Source organism: Rissa tridactyla, chromosome 15, assembly GCF_028500815.1.
Source record: "Rissa tridactyla isolate bRisTri1 chromosome 15, bRisTri1.patW.cur.20221130, whole genome shotgun sequence".
Taxonomy (NCBI): Eukaryota; Metazoa; Chordata; class Aves; order Charadriiformes; family Laridae; genus Rissa; species Rissa tridactyla.
This window is the reverse complement of record NC_071480.1, coordinates 14,960,488-14,973,388: the sequence shown is the minus strand read 5'-3', so window position 1 is coordinate 14,973,388 and position 12,901 is coordinate 14,960,488. Positions and strand designations below refer to the sequence as shown.

The following is a 12,901-nucleotide window of genomic DNA, read 5'->3' as shown; positions in this document are numbered from 1 at the left end:
TGGAAACATAGACAGGTTAGCTGGCAGCTCGTTCCATTCTTTGCCTCATTGGCTAGAATTCCACAGAAATTAAGGCTTTCGTAGATACCCAGATGCCACATTTAGAGATAAAAGTGGTATGACTTTCCACGTGAAATGCAGATGCTGTGCATGTTAACTCAGCATTAGTAACTACAGTGGGTACATTCAGTGCTTTTGTTTGCAGAAGACTGAGTCCCTCGTCTGTAGTCTTCTGGGATTTCCATTTTAATGTGGTTCTCTCTCTGTTCACTGGTAATTTCACTGCCTGTGGTTTGGGTAAACCTGAGCCTTCAAGGTTTTAATTTCTCCAGAATTAAAGTCTTGATGTGAGGAAAGACACTCTTATGTGAGCTGTAGCTGGGTTTTGGTTTTGTAGCTGCAGTTTTTGCTCATCTTTGTACCTATAGCTGCACACCAATAGAACGCAGGTACTGATGAATGTTTGATTAGTGACTGCCCGACGCCGCTGGCGTTCGGGTACTCTGCGTAGGCAGGTGTTGAGATGAGAAGGTGAGTGCCTGCTTTAATCCGAAGTTAAGGGTGTGTTGCAGGGGGAAATGTTATGATTCATGTTAAGCTGGTAAAACCCGTTTTTGTAATGGGTTCCTCTAGCTTTCAGGAAAAAAACCCTAATAATGAAATTACAGGAGATTTTATTAGCCCAAATCGCACCTGAGAAAGAAATCGCTTGTTCAGTGTGGCTTACTTGCATCATGACATTTTCCAAGTAGTCACATCTGGCAGGTGTTTTTATGCCAATGGCGTATAATAGCTCTGGGATACCTTTTTGATCTCACATCAAAATAAAAGAAATGAATGGGTAAGCAGCAATGCAGTTTGAAACGCTGTCAGCCAATCTGTGAGTCACACATAGCTGAATTTTTGTACTAAAAGACAGTGCATGGTATAATAATGTCTAATAACCATAATATTTTGCATTTCAATAGCACCTTTCATCCAAGAATCTCAAAGTGCTTTACAAACATAAACTCCCGATAAACTCATTAATCCTCACAGCACTCCTGTGGGGCGGTAGGTGAGTGTTACCTGCAGTTAAGAGTGAGAAACTAAATCGTGTAAAAGCTGCCTGAATGGCTGGGGTGAAGAGAGCAGGGCTTCTCCGGCTACCTGCCTCCAGCCATCGGGCCGTGGCTGCGTGTTGTTACGTTGATGTCATAACGCTTTATCAAATACAGATTGTCAGTTTGATGGCTGATAAGAAACAAATATACTGGGGTAACATTAGAAGGTTCATGTTGTGAGAATGGTGCCGGAGTGTATCGTGTGCTCCCGGGCTGGGCCCAAATAATTGTTTCTCTCACGTTATACGGAACTGAGCTGTAATTTTCAGACGTGGTTGGACACGTGATATCCACAGTCCGGCCACTGCAAACATGTTTTGCACTTAGGTGCCTGATTACACTTTTCTAAATACTTCATTAATGATGTGGGATTTGTAATATGGACGCAGGAGAACTTAATCAGAAGAAAATAAATGATGAATAGATAAACCGAACAGCGTTAAATCCCATATTTAGAACTGAAATTTGTTGAAATAATCTTAATTTTCTTTGGAATAAATTAAAGTAGCTTTAATTCTAAATATTAAAATCTGTACAATAGTCTCCTGTGGTTTAAAGCTTCCACTTTAGATCCACAGTTTGTACTCGATACAGATCCTGTTTGTGCGGAACACCCCGTACAGCAGCCCTTGACGTCGTTATCCAGATCCGCAGCTGATGTGCTTTGGTGTATTTCTGTAGCCATCGGTGGGGTTAGTTATACGCTGTTTTCTGGGGCATAGTCTTTGTGTCTTCCCTGTTCCTCTTCCATTAGACTGGTCGTAACATTTCATCACTTTTTAAAAAAAAATTCGTCGTCGATCTCATGATACGATGATTGAAGTCCCGTGCTCTGCTGGCAATGTCCTGGTATTTGAGAGTCTAGCCGTCCTTTTCGGCACTGCTGGCGTGTGCTTTTATACGGTGTAGTGTAATTATGGCCCTGCGTGAGAAAAAAGTGAATATACTTCCTGCTTGGTTGTTATAACTGAGACATGCAGCGTGTGTGTAAGAAGTACAGGATTTTATTAATGGCTTTTTATTTTTATTTTTTTATTTTTTTAAAGATCCTTTGGCTGCAGTTGAAATGTGCAGACCACTGCAGCTCGGTCACTTCCAAGACTGTGGGCTATATTTATATTTCATCTGAGGAAATGTTTCTTCTACATGAGTTTACTGATAGTTTAAAAGGAAATAGACGTTGATTTGAGGGTCGCAGAACTGAAACGTATGAAGAATGTACAGATTTTCACATGTGAATGAATCCTTGGTAACCGTTTTGTGTATGTAGTATTGCACTGCAGCAAATAACGGAAGGGAAATCCAAGACATTTTAGCATGTAATTCTGCACAGTTGTGATGTTTTGCTTTCTGAAGATAACTTTTATTTATCAGAAACCAGAATATTAGCCTTTGAAATATTAGGCTGTCACAGTGTTCAAGCTGTATAGAAAATAAGCCCCCTCTTTCTTTTTTAGGGTATATTTCAGAAATCGCTGGGTAAAGACTGTCCACCCAGTTGTGCATCAGTACTGTTTGATTTCGAGCACACATTCCACCTTTCAGATGCCACAGAAAGAAGACATTCTTAAGCAACGAGTAGTAGTTGTTACTTTAAATACATCACAGTATCTGTGTCAACTGGATCTTGAACCAGGTAAAATAATTTCTAAACCAGAAGTGTCCGTGCTTTGAAAATTATCTTCCTTTTATCAGTGTCACTTCTTTACTTAGTTTTTTGAACTGTTAAAAAATAAACAATGATAATCTTAAAATGGTCTTCTCTTTTTTTTTTTTTTTTTAAATGAATAAATGTTTATTACAAAGCTATAAACTGCTGGCATTTAAATTAACCTTTTGCTTATTCTGTTTTTTCCTTGTTTAAAAAAAAAACCTAAATAAAGAAGCAGTACTGTATGATCTGGTGTTTCTGAGATTCAAGAGGGAAAATTCTGTTTGAGATTCTGACTTTGAGTATTATGCTCATTATGGTCATTACTCAGTGGAGCATGTAAGCATAAATACACACAGAGAGCTTTTTTTTGTTTTTGTTTTGTGAATTGTTTAGCTTTGCAAACAACTCCCACATATACAAACCCGTGCTGTGTTAACGTGATACTTCTCGGGTTGTTTTCTAAACTGCGATATATTAGACTGATTTCTTGGGGGCAGAGGCTGCTTAGGGTTTATTGTTTCCTTGGTCTCCCAATGAAATCCATCTGCTTTTTGGAGAACGTGGAATTTCTTTACTGAAGTTGTTACGGTTAATTTTTTATGGCTACATTTAGGCATTTGTTGCAATAGAGAAAAGTAATACGGAATTCATGGTAAATATTTGCAGGTCTTTAGGGCCTTTAGTCTTTCAGGACTTCAGATGGAAGTAACTGCTTTGCTTGGCAATGAGCTGCGTACAGTCAGACCATAGTAATGTGTGCGCAGCTTTATGAAATCCATGTTTTCCAAAGAAAATTGTTACATTTTTATGTATATAATCTTAATTGGATGGCAAACTAAGTCCTCTGATAGTTTGTTTTAAACCTTAATATCTCTTGGTGTATATATAAAACCACTTCTCTTCCATACCTATCCTGAATTTACATTTCATAAAATATGAACCTACTGTGGCCCGTTTTTTTTCAAGTGTGTGTTATCCAGTGCATGGATTTCCATTCCCTCCACCCCTCCCCAACAAACCTTTTTGGTCCAACATTATCATAAGATTGAATTTCAATTTTCCTTCACTTTCTGCTCCTTTTTTCCCCCCGACATTCCTTAAAGCCCATAACCAGCAAAGTGCTCAGGTATGTGTGCAATTTTAATGGGAAATTTAGTATATAAAATAGTTAATAGGACTGAAGTACATGAGGAAGTCCTCTTCATTGTCATTGTCCAAAGCTCTTCAAGCCTCATGATGATGAAAAGATTTTAAGATTTGAGAAACCTGCTGAGGGAGGTTTGCCAAGAGGCGTTTCCTCTCAGTATAAGGAGAGCTCAGATAAAAGTTTAACTTCACGTATATCAGAAGAAAAAGGCAGATCTGTGGGCTACTGCTAATGTCGCTGGCAGTCAGTTGACCGCTCTTGGTCATTCGATGGGTTTGAAAATTGTTTGTGTGGTTTCTAGTAGTTGCTAGAAATTCATTTGTGTAAGCCATTCTGAATTTTTTTTCTAGTTTTGGTTACTATCGGAATACAGAACTTTTCATACATTTTCCTGTATTGGTATCGCTGTTTATTTTATCATATTGTAGGTTTCATTTATTTGCTGATATCTGTTTTACAGGTTTTTTTACACACATTCTGTTAGATGAAGCTGCGCAGGCTATGGAGTGCGAAACTATTATGCCTCTGGCATTAGCTAATAAAAACACAAGAATTGTCTTGGCTGGAGACCATATGCAGGTAAGAGCTATAGAGTTTTTGAATGTAAAGTGCGTATATATAATATTTGTATTTATACAATTAAGGTATTTATCTGCTCCAAATTTCTGTGGTATGTGGATACTTCGTAATGTCTCAGGTAGACTCCCAGTATTTCTGCTGAGCGAGACTACGCTGCTGTCTCCGTTTTACAGCGAGGGAATTGAGGCACAAAGCGTGTGAGTTACGTAGGAAATCTGTTGTAGAACAGACTTGGGCTCGTCAACCACTGAACTATATGCAAGTAAAATTTCGTTTTAAAGAGGGCGATGCATAAATTTTACTGGTCATATAATAGATGGGGAAGCCAAGGAAAATTCAAGGGATTTTATCTGCGTGAGGTCAGGGATAGTTATTGTTACAGTCAGGGTAGGAGTTTCTCCTACTTTTTATGACTCGTATTCTCTGGTGATTTCTGAAAGAATTGAAGAATATGAAGAATGAGTATTATGATTTAGACAACTTTTTTTTTTATTATTTTATTTTATAAGATTTGTTTTACCATAATCTGGTAAGGATTTGAACAAGTAAGAAATAGGAAGCTGAAACTAACCACTGCCTTTATGCAATGTGCCTAGGAATTGCTTCATTCAGAGTTTAGAAGAGTTTAAAACACTGATTATGCATGTCACTTTGTAGCCCGAAGGCATGAGAAAGTATGCTTGGAAAAGTCAACCTTACTTGCTTTGTTGATTTAGGCCAGATTTATTTGTTTTTATAGATTTGCCTTTAATTCTCCTGACACTTCACAATAGGATTAGAGTGGATGTTTGCTTTGCTATAGTAATAAAGTAGTGTTGCCACCTGTGATTTAATACTAGTGGATCATTTCAAGTCACGATCATAGTAATGCCAAGGGCTCGGAAGTGCTTTTTAAATACAGATCTCTAAAGTCCTCTTTAAGAGATTAGAATTCCTCCCACTTAAGGCTGGATTGCATCGGCCCAGCCGGATGGTCAGAGTCTGGATGTGGCCTGTGTGGCTCAGGCTACGTACGTCAAGAGCTGATGTATAGCTCAGGTTCTTACAGAAGCTGCTCTATGAGGTATCCAGGATTATCTGAAGTGAAACTCAAACTCAGAATCTGAGTCATATGCATTCAGTCAAAATAGATTGGCTTAATTTCTGCGTTTTAAAATTTTATTTTAAAAATCTTTTTTCATCAACTTTGTTTCTATTTTTCCTGCTGTAGTAGCGGATGTTTTTATTCTTAAACAAGCCCAGTAGTAATTTAGTGGAATAGTAACTAGGCTACTTGGGTTTTAGTTTTTCCCATGACTTCCCACTTAACTTTTTAAAATTGTGTTACAAATTTCTATGTTTTCTGATCTGTACTATTTGTGGTAGTAACTTAACAGTAAAGTGCTTGTCAGAGTAATTGTGTCATGTCATTCAAAACATGCTTTTGGAGGGTTTTTTTGGTCAAACAGCTCTCTGCTTTGAGTTATTCATCTCTGCAAACTGCCAAAGGAAACCCGTAGATACAAGGATTCTTCTGTCCTCTTTACATAGTAACTGAATGTTTTATTGTTCCTTTTAAGAGCATGCTGGTCTTTTGTCCCTGTTACAGTAGGAATGGGCACTTCTATGGAACTGCCATGGTATATGTCTTCCAACTATGAATGTACAGTAAGAGTAAGGTTTTCTTTTTGTTTTGATGCAAAATACATATGTTGGGAGCATGAAATTCCAAGTCCACCTATTTAGTTACATTTTCTTTGTGTGTGTGTGTCTATTACAGCTCAGTCCTTTTGTCTACAGTGAATTTGCCAGGGAAAGAAACCTTCATGTTTCATTGCTTGATCGGCTCTATGAGCACTACCCTGCAGAATTTCCATGCAGGATCTTGCTGTGTGAGAACTATCGCTCCCATGAAGCTATCATCAAGTAGGTGTGAACTTTTTCACTGTATCATGCTTTTCTTTGGTGTGAGGGAGCAAAGAGCCTAGCACAACTGAACGAAGAGAGAAGCATTATGTCTTTCTGTAACAAAATCATAGTTTTCAAAGTTAATTAGTAGAGTAATTCTTTGTTACTGGGTTGAAATTCGGTCTCCTAGCACAGGTGCCAGCGGTTCAGTTAGGCAGCTGCGTTACAGACCCGTCATTCAGGTGGGGATGCTTTTGGCTTTGCACCTAAGCCAAGAAGAGCTAACTTTCCCTTTTTAACTTTTGTGCAGTATATTACATAGAGTCTGCGTTTCTTTGGACTGTTTCAGAATTTTAGAATTACTGGGGTGGATTATCTTGGAATGGTAAGCTGTCTGCAACGTAAGGAACGTATGGGTATTCAACCATGAACAAAACTTGACCTATTTTTTTCTGGGCATGTTTCTTTCCTGTTGTCTTTTTTTATCACTTCTTTCAAGAGACATTAATCAGTGGGTTTGCATTTTTATGCTATGGTAAACTAATGGCTGCCAGTGTAATGAGCTCATCCATGAGCTGTCCTAGAAAGAATAAGTGCAATCATGGGGAAAAATGCTAAAGTTTAAATCCTGGCTCAAATATGTACTGAGGAATATTATGTTGGTATCCAGTCACGCTAATTAGGTTATCACTGTGTTCAAAGCAGAAGCAGAAATATTTAAGTGCTCTGGGGAATCAAAAGTGAGAATGTAACAGATTTTGTTACACTGCTTGATCTGTCTTGATTTTGTGGACTTTGCAATTATAGACTGAGTGATGCTAAGTTTCTTATACATTTCTTGGAGTTGGAAGTTCAAAATAAGAGAGAATCTGAAAAGGAAGGGATCAGTTCAGCTTTTGGTTAGAGATCACTTCCATGAACTGTGCCTCAGATCGTGAAAATTCACTTCAGCAGTTGGAGTTCAGACAGTGAGCTCCTAGAAGGGTCCACTGTGTTGGCCACCGAGGTGAGGGTTGCAGAAATACCGCTGGGGCTGCTCGGCTGTCTAGTGGAAGTCCAGTCTGCCTGTTTCCACTAGAAAGTATTGCCGTGTGAACTGAAACCTGCTAAGTGCTCTGACGGTGGCCCATTTGGAGATTGTCTCAAGTCTACTTTTGTTATAATGTGGAATTTCCCCTGACGAATGGCACCGTGGCATTTAAGACAGAAGTAAGTGTAGAAGGATGGCTCAGAGTGGGCTCATTAATCATACCGACCTAACTGAAGTAAGGAAACCAAAAGAAACTACGGAAAGAAGCAGCCATTAGTTCAGCCTGACTTTGGAGCTGTAATTGGAAAAAACAGTCCTTGTGGAAAGGGTGTTTTATTGTTTAATAAGAACTCATTACTAAGAAATAATTTGCAGAAGAAATTGTTAGTTTTGCTTGTTGGCAGCAGTGGACTGCTGCAGCTCGATCCACAGAAGAGTTGCATATTCTTCAGGATTGTCCCATGTAAACCCGTTCTGGGCAGCAGTGGGCTGCAGCTGTCTGATGTTGTTTGGCAGCAGGATCGTTTCTTCAGCTTTTCCACGGCCAGTTATTTACATCTTACGCTACAATAATGGGAAGGCTGGAAGAACTCGATGGGCCCACTGACTGCACCGTCCCCTGCTTCTGTTGTCTTCATGTCAGGCTGTTTTCGTGTTACTGCGTCCACAGAGCTGTATCTGAAGAGCATTAAGGTTGGAGGCTGAGCATTCAGAAGTTAGAGTATACCAGAATTCACTAATTGATGACAGTCAGTACATCAGTTTAGCTCTGTTGTGCATGCAGTAGTGCTCTGCAGTCTCTTGCTGGCTTTTTGTCTGGTTCCGTTCAGTTTGGCTTCTTGCCTCCTGCTTTTCACCATGAAGGTAGTGCTGGCCTCATTTCTTTTTCAGTAATGCCTGCTGCCAGCAGAGGAACTAAGTTCTGGTTGTGTTTCTGATGACTAGCAACACAGATTGGTCTGGAGTAGAGGTCGCAGAGGAAGAGCTTCCTTGAAAGCCAAACACTTGGCCTGAATTGTGCTTAGTGCACGTGAAATCTTTAGTAAATTTATCTTCCAAGTTCAACGACTCCTAACCGGTGTAAGCAGGCTCGTTGTCCAGCCGGCCTGGGGTACAACCAGTCCCAGACAGCCAGCGTTCCTTTGGCCCAGTTTCAAGCCACTAGAACTTCTGAGTGAAACATTAGTGACAACGTTAGTAACTTTGTCGTGCTTTAGATTAGAAGAAAATACTGCCTTTGTAGAGAAAGTGTTGGAAAAGCATATTTTTAGTGCCTTCTGCTCCATTTGTAGTATGGAAATATCAGTTCAGAGAAATCACTTGAAGATGCTGCGTAGTAATCAGTGGTTCTGTTTTTCTTGTGAAGTATTTTGTGATTGCATATTTTATCAGTGAGATTTGCATATTTTATCAGTGAGCTCATATGTAGACTCCACATTCTATTGTTTTGCCTCGTTACAGTTATACATCCGAACTTTTCTATGAAGGCAAATTGATGGCAAGTGGAAAGCAGCCAGCACACAAAGATTTCTACCCTTTGACTTTCTTCACAGCACGGGGAGAAGATGTGCAAGAAAAAAATAGTACAGCTTTTTACAATAATGCAGAGGTAACTCTTCTTTGGCCTTATTCTTGATTTATTTTTTTTTTCTTAAAGCTCCCCCCAAATTTATTGGTTTATGCTCAGTGTAGGTAGAAGACATAAATTGTCCTCTACTAAGAGAAGGGAACGTGGAGTTTGCTGAACATGAAGTAGTGAACATTGCAATTGTAGCAAACATTTCCGGTAATTTATCTTCTCTTTTTTTCTTTGCAATTGCGAGCTGCATATGGTTCTCTCAGGCTCATTCTTCAGGATGTCTTTCCTGATAGTTTTTGTGACATTCTGATGGATGTATCTTAGCAACTGAGAGTAACTGCAATTTGAAGTAAAACTTAGATTTCTTTGACTGTTGTAGAAATGTTCCCACTCAGATAAGAGTCCTCTGGAGTAACATTTCATATTTCCTTTAATATGTTTAGGATCAGTCTCTAACTAGTCATGTGCAGATGAGATTTTTTTCAGTGAGAACTTAATATGTTTGTTTCACATAGATTTATTTGCATTCTTCAAAGGTTACTTTCATTCTCATTCCTTTGAGTTAAAAAAAAAAAAACAAAACAAAACAGAAAACCAAACAAATCCCACGCACGCTCCCCTCTTCCCCCCAACTTGGTAATGCTTTCCATGGTGGAAGATGCCTTTTTCCAGTCACCTCAAGTTAGGGAGGGGTTGACCCAATTCCTTTTTTTTTTTTTCCCCACCAAAAATATGTCTTAAGAAATGCCCTTGATGTTTAAAGAAAACCAAAGAAATATCCCTAATTTTCTTAAACTTATGAGGAATTTTAACTGACGTTAGGTTGCCGTTCTACAGCAGTGAAGCACTGGAGAGCTGTCTGTGTTTCCCCTTGTTGATAGTGGTGCAGTTCGTCTGATGCCCAGTTTTCAACCTTTTTGTTGTTGCTATGCTGCACTTGTTATGCATTCTTTGAGGTATTAAAATATCTACTTAAATAAGAAGCTCCAATGACTTCTGGACACATTACTGCCAAAGAAAACCGAAGGCACCTGACTGCTTTGATTAATCTACTTGGATTGCTTTGCCATTTAAAAAAAGTTGTAAAAAACCTAAAAATATCTTCAGTGGCCAAATAACTGTCTGAAAATTGTGAGTCATTCATAGCTACAGGCAGAAATGAAGGACAACAGCTGCTCAAACACCAACATGAAAAACTGAAATTCAGATGATGAGGGAGATTTTTTTCTGTTTGACCCTTAGTGGACGTTTGCACTGGGGCATGTTATGGTTCATTGGTACCTATATTAAATATTCATTGGGGAAAATGCGCTTTTCCTTTTTGGTCTTAATTCTAAAATCTCCCTATATGGTGTTAATTCTAACTACATATCCAGAAGCTATATGCTTTCACAAAAGCGTACCAAAATACCTGCAAAAGATCATCATATCTGTGCTACAGTTCTAATAGATATCAAAGTTTATTCTAATAGCCTTTGTCAGTAGAACTAGCTTTTAAATACAAGAATTTTTGTTGCAAAAAGTTATATTCAGGACTTGCTCAAAACCAGCCACATATTTTCACTGCCCTCTGAAAATCTGAAATTTTAAAAAATAAACTGTTTGTGACTTTTTAAGGATTAAGAGATTTTTTTGCCGTACTAGTTTCTGCCTGATTTTTTTAAAAATTCCCGAGTTTTTCCATAAACTGTTCCAGTTTAGATTAATTCTTAAAAAAAAAAATCTACTTAAATGAGTCTGTGTGTCATATAATCAGATCTCAGATGGTAAGAAGTCAGTGTGAAACAACAGATTTTCAACAGTTAGGAACTGCTGTGCTTTATACTATTGTACATACCCGTTGTGATTTATATCACTTTTCATGTTCTTGAAATGTCCATAAAAGTCCCTAGAAGTCCCACTTAACATTTTTGAGCCTGTCTCCTCCCAGGAGGAGATTTCCAGTTTTTATTACTCATTAGTCTTTTCAGGTAGCACACTTAATCATATTTCACAGAGATGAACTAGCAGTTGATGAATAATCCGAAAGTCCTGATGGTATCCTTTGGAATGGGAAGTGATTGTACTCTGGTATGCATATTCTTTTTCTAGAGTTCTCAAACTCTACTATGACATGTATAAAATCTAGAATAAAAATAAAATAATCCCTATTTAGGCGGTATATTTACTTATGGAAACTAGTTAAAGTATGATAAGAAAGGTCCTACTCCACTTGACGTTTTTGTAAGAACATAAGCATGAAAATTAAGATTATTATATAATTTCCCATCTTATACTTTAAAGGTGACATTTTTGCGGGCAAACGTTTTTTTCAAGATTATGAAAAGGTGGCGTATAGTAATGGCATTGGTTTAATACATGATATTTTAGAGTATCACTATAGAATACAACAGTATTATTGCTTGTTCAGTAAGGCTCTGTAGTGCTGTCACATGTAAATGTTTTAGGGCTTTAACATTCAAATTCTCTCTCCATATCAAAGAATGATCTTCAGTGGCGTATACTTTTAAGAATTCTGACTTTCTTTTAAGGTGTTTGAAGTAGTAGAGCGTGTTGAAGAATTAAGAAGAAAATGGCCTGTTGCCTGGGGCAAGTTGGATGACGGCAGTATAGGTGTCGTAACGCCTTACGCTGATCAAGTGTTCAGAATTCGGGCTGAACTTCGGAAAAAAAGACTGTCTGATGTCAGTGTAGAGAGAGTGCTAAATGTTCAGGGTAAGTAATAGTTATGTGTCTCAAAGATATGCTAAGGAAGTAAAAAATGTGACTGGTGAAGTTAAGTAAGACTTACTAAAATAATCTTGAAACGATCAGAACAAAAGGAGAGCTGTGATATAGCCCATAAAAACTAATATATCAAAACGAAACTGGCAAGTACGCTGATTGGATGTTATTCCAACATTAAATACCAAAGCCATAAAATCAAAATTAAGTTCAAGCTTACTTAAAAAATAAATTGATTGAGTGAAAAACGTGCAAACGGATGGATTTTTATTGTAAGGGGAAAACCAGAGTTCCAAATGAAAAGGTAACAAGGCTTTAGCCTCAAAGTGTTTTACTGATTTTTTTGTGTTTGTGGAATAGACTGTACAAAGGGGTCCACTAATTTAGGTACTTGTTCTTGGGATCACATTGATAACAGGAATTTGGTGTAGGCATAGCCTGTTGCTAGGTTGCACTTTTAGTCAGTACTAAACAAAGGAAGATGATAGAGTAACTGAGTGACAGTGAGTGGTGTGTTCTGTTTTTTCAGGGTAGATATTTGTATGTGTGAGAAATTTTTCAATATGAAACAAGAACGTCCAGAACTTTTTAAAGGCAGAATAAATAAATTTGAGATTTGTTATTGGCTGATTGGCAACATTGTAAAGATAATTAGCATTTCAGAAAGTTCTGGAGTGATTAATATCAAGATGAAAAATAAGGTTTTTAAAGAGGAAATATTCCTGTAATAGCATGTGCTATTTATAGTGCATCTCTTGAAATTTTTAAATCTTATTATTCTTGCATAAAGCTCTTCATGTGAAGGGTAGCTCTCAGTTCTTCGGAGTATCTAGGTGTGAAATCTGGCTGACGTGTGCAACGGTCTGATTGTGTTGCTCTCAGAAATAGCTACTGTTATCTCAGATGTTTGTTTTTTGTTTCATTTTAGGAAAACAGTTTAGAGTTTTGTTTCTCAGCACAGTACGAACACGGCATACATGCAAACATAAGCAAACGCCAATTAAACGGAAAGAGCAGTTACTGGAGGATTCAACAGAAGACTTGGATTATGGTTTTCTGTCTAATTACAAACTTCTCAACACTGCCATTACAAGAGCACAGTCCTTGGTAGCTGTGGTGGGAGATCCTATTGCTTTATGTTCCATTGGAAGATGCAGGTACTTTATATATGTTCCTTAGTTAATCGGAGCTGAGGTTA

The 12,901-nt window shown here is 38.0% G+C and overlaps 1 protein-coding gene across 5 annotated transcripts in view; it reads left to right on the top strand.

The window, feature by feature from the left end:
- HELZ (helicase with zinc finger) overlaps window positions 1–12,901 on the top strand; it is a 90,161-nt gene that overhangs the window by 53,936 nt on the left and 23,324 nt on the right. For all 5 annotated transcript variants that reach the window (XM_054221187.1, XM_054221185.1, XM_054221186.1 and 2 more), the window contains 6 exons: window positions 2,561–2,739; window positions 4,365–4,483; window positions 6,243–6,388; window positions 8,862–9,009; window positions 11,511–11,694; window positions 12,632–12,860. In XM_054221187.1, the coding sequence (XP_054077162.1) occupies window positions 2,561–2,739; window positions 4,365–4,483; window positions 6,243–6,388; window positions 8,862–9,009; window positions 11,511–11,694; window positions 12,632–12,860 (1,005 nt within the window). The remainder of the gene's footprint in view (window positions 1–2,560; window positions 2,740–4,364; window positions 4,484–6,242; window positions 6,389–8,861; window positions 9,010–11,510; window positions 11,695–12,631; window positions 12,861–12,901) is intronic.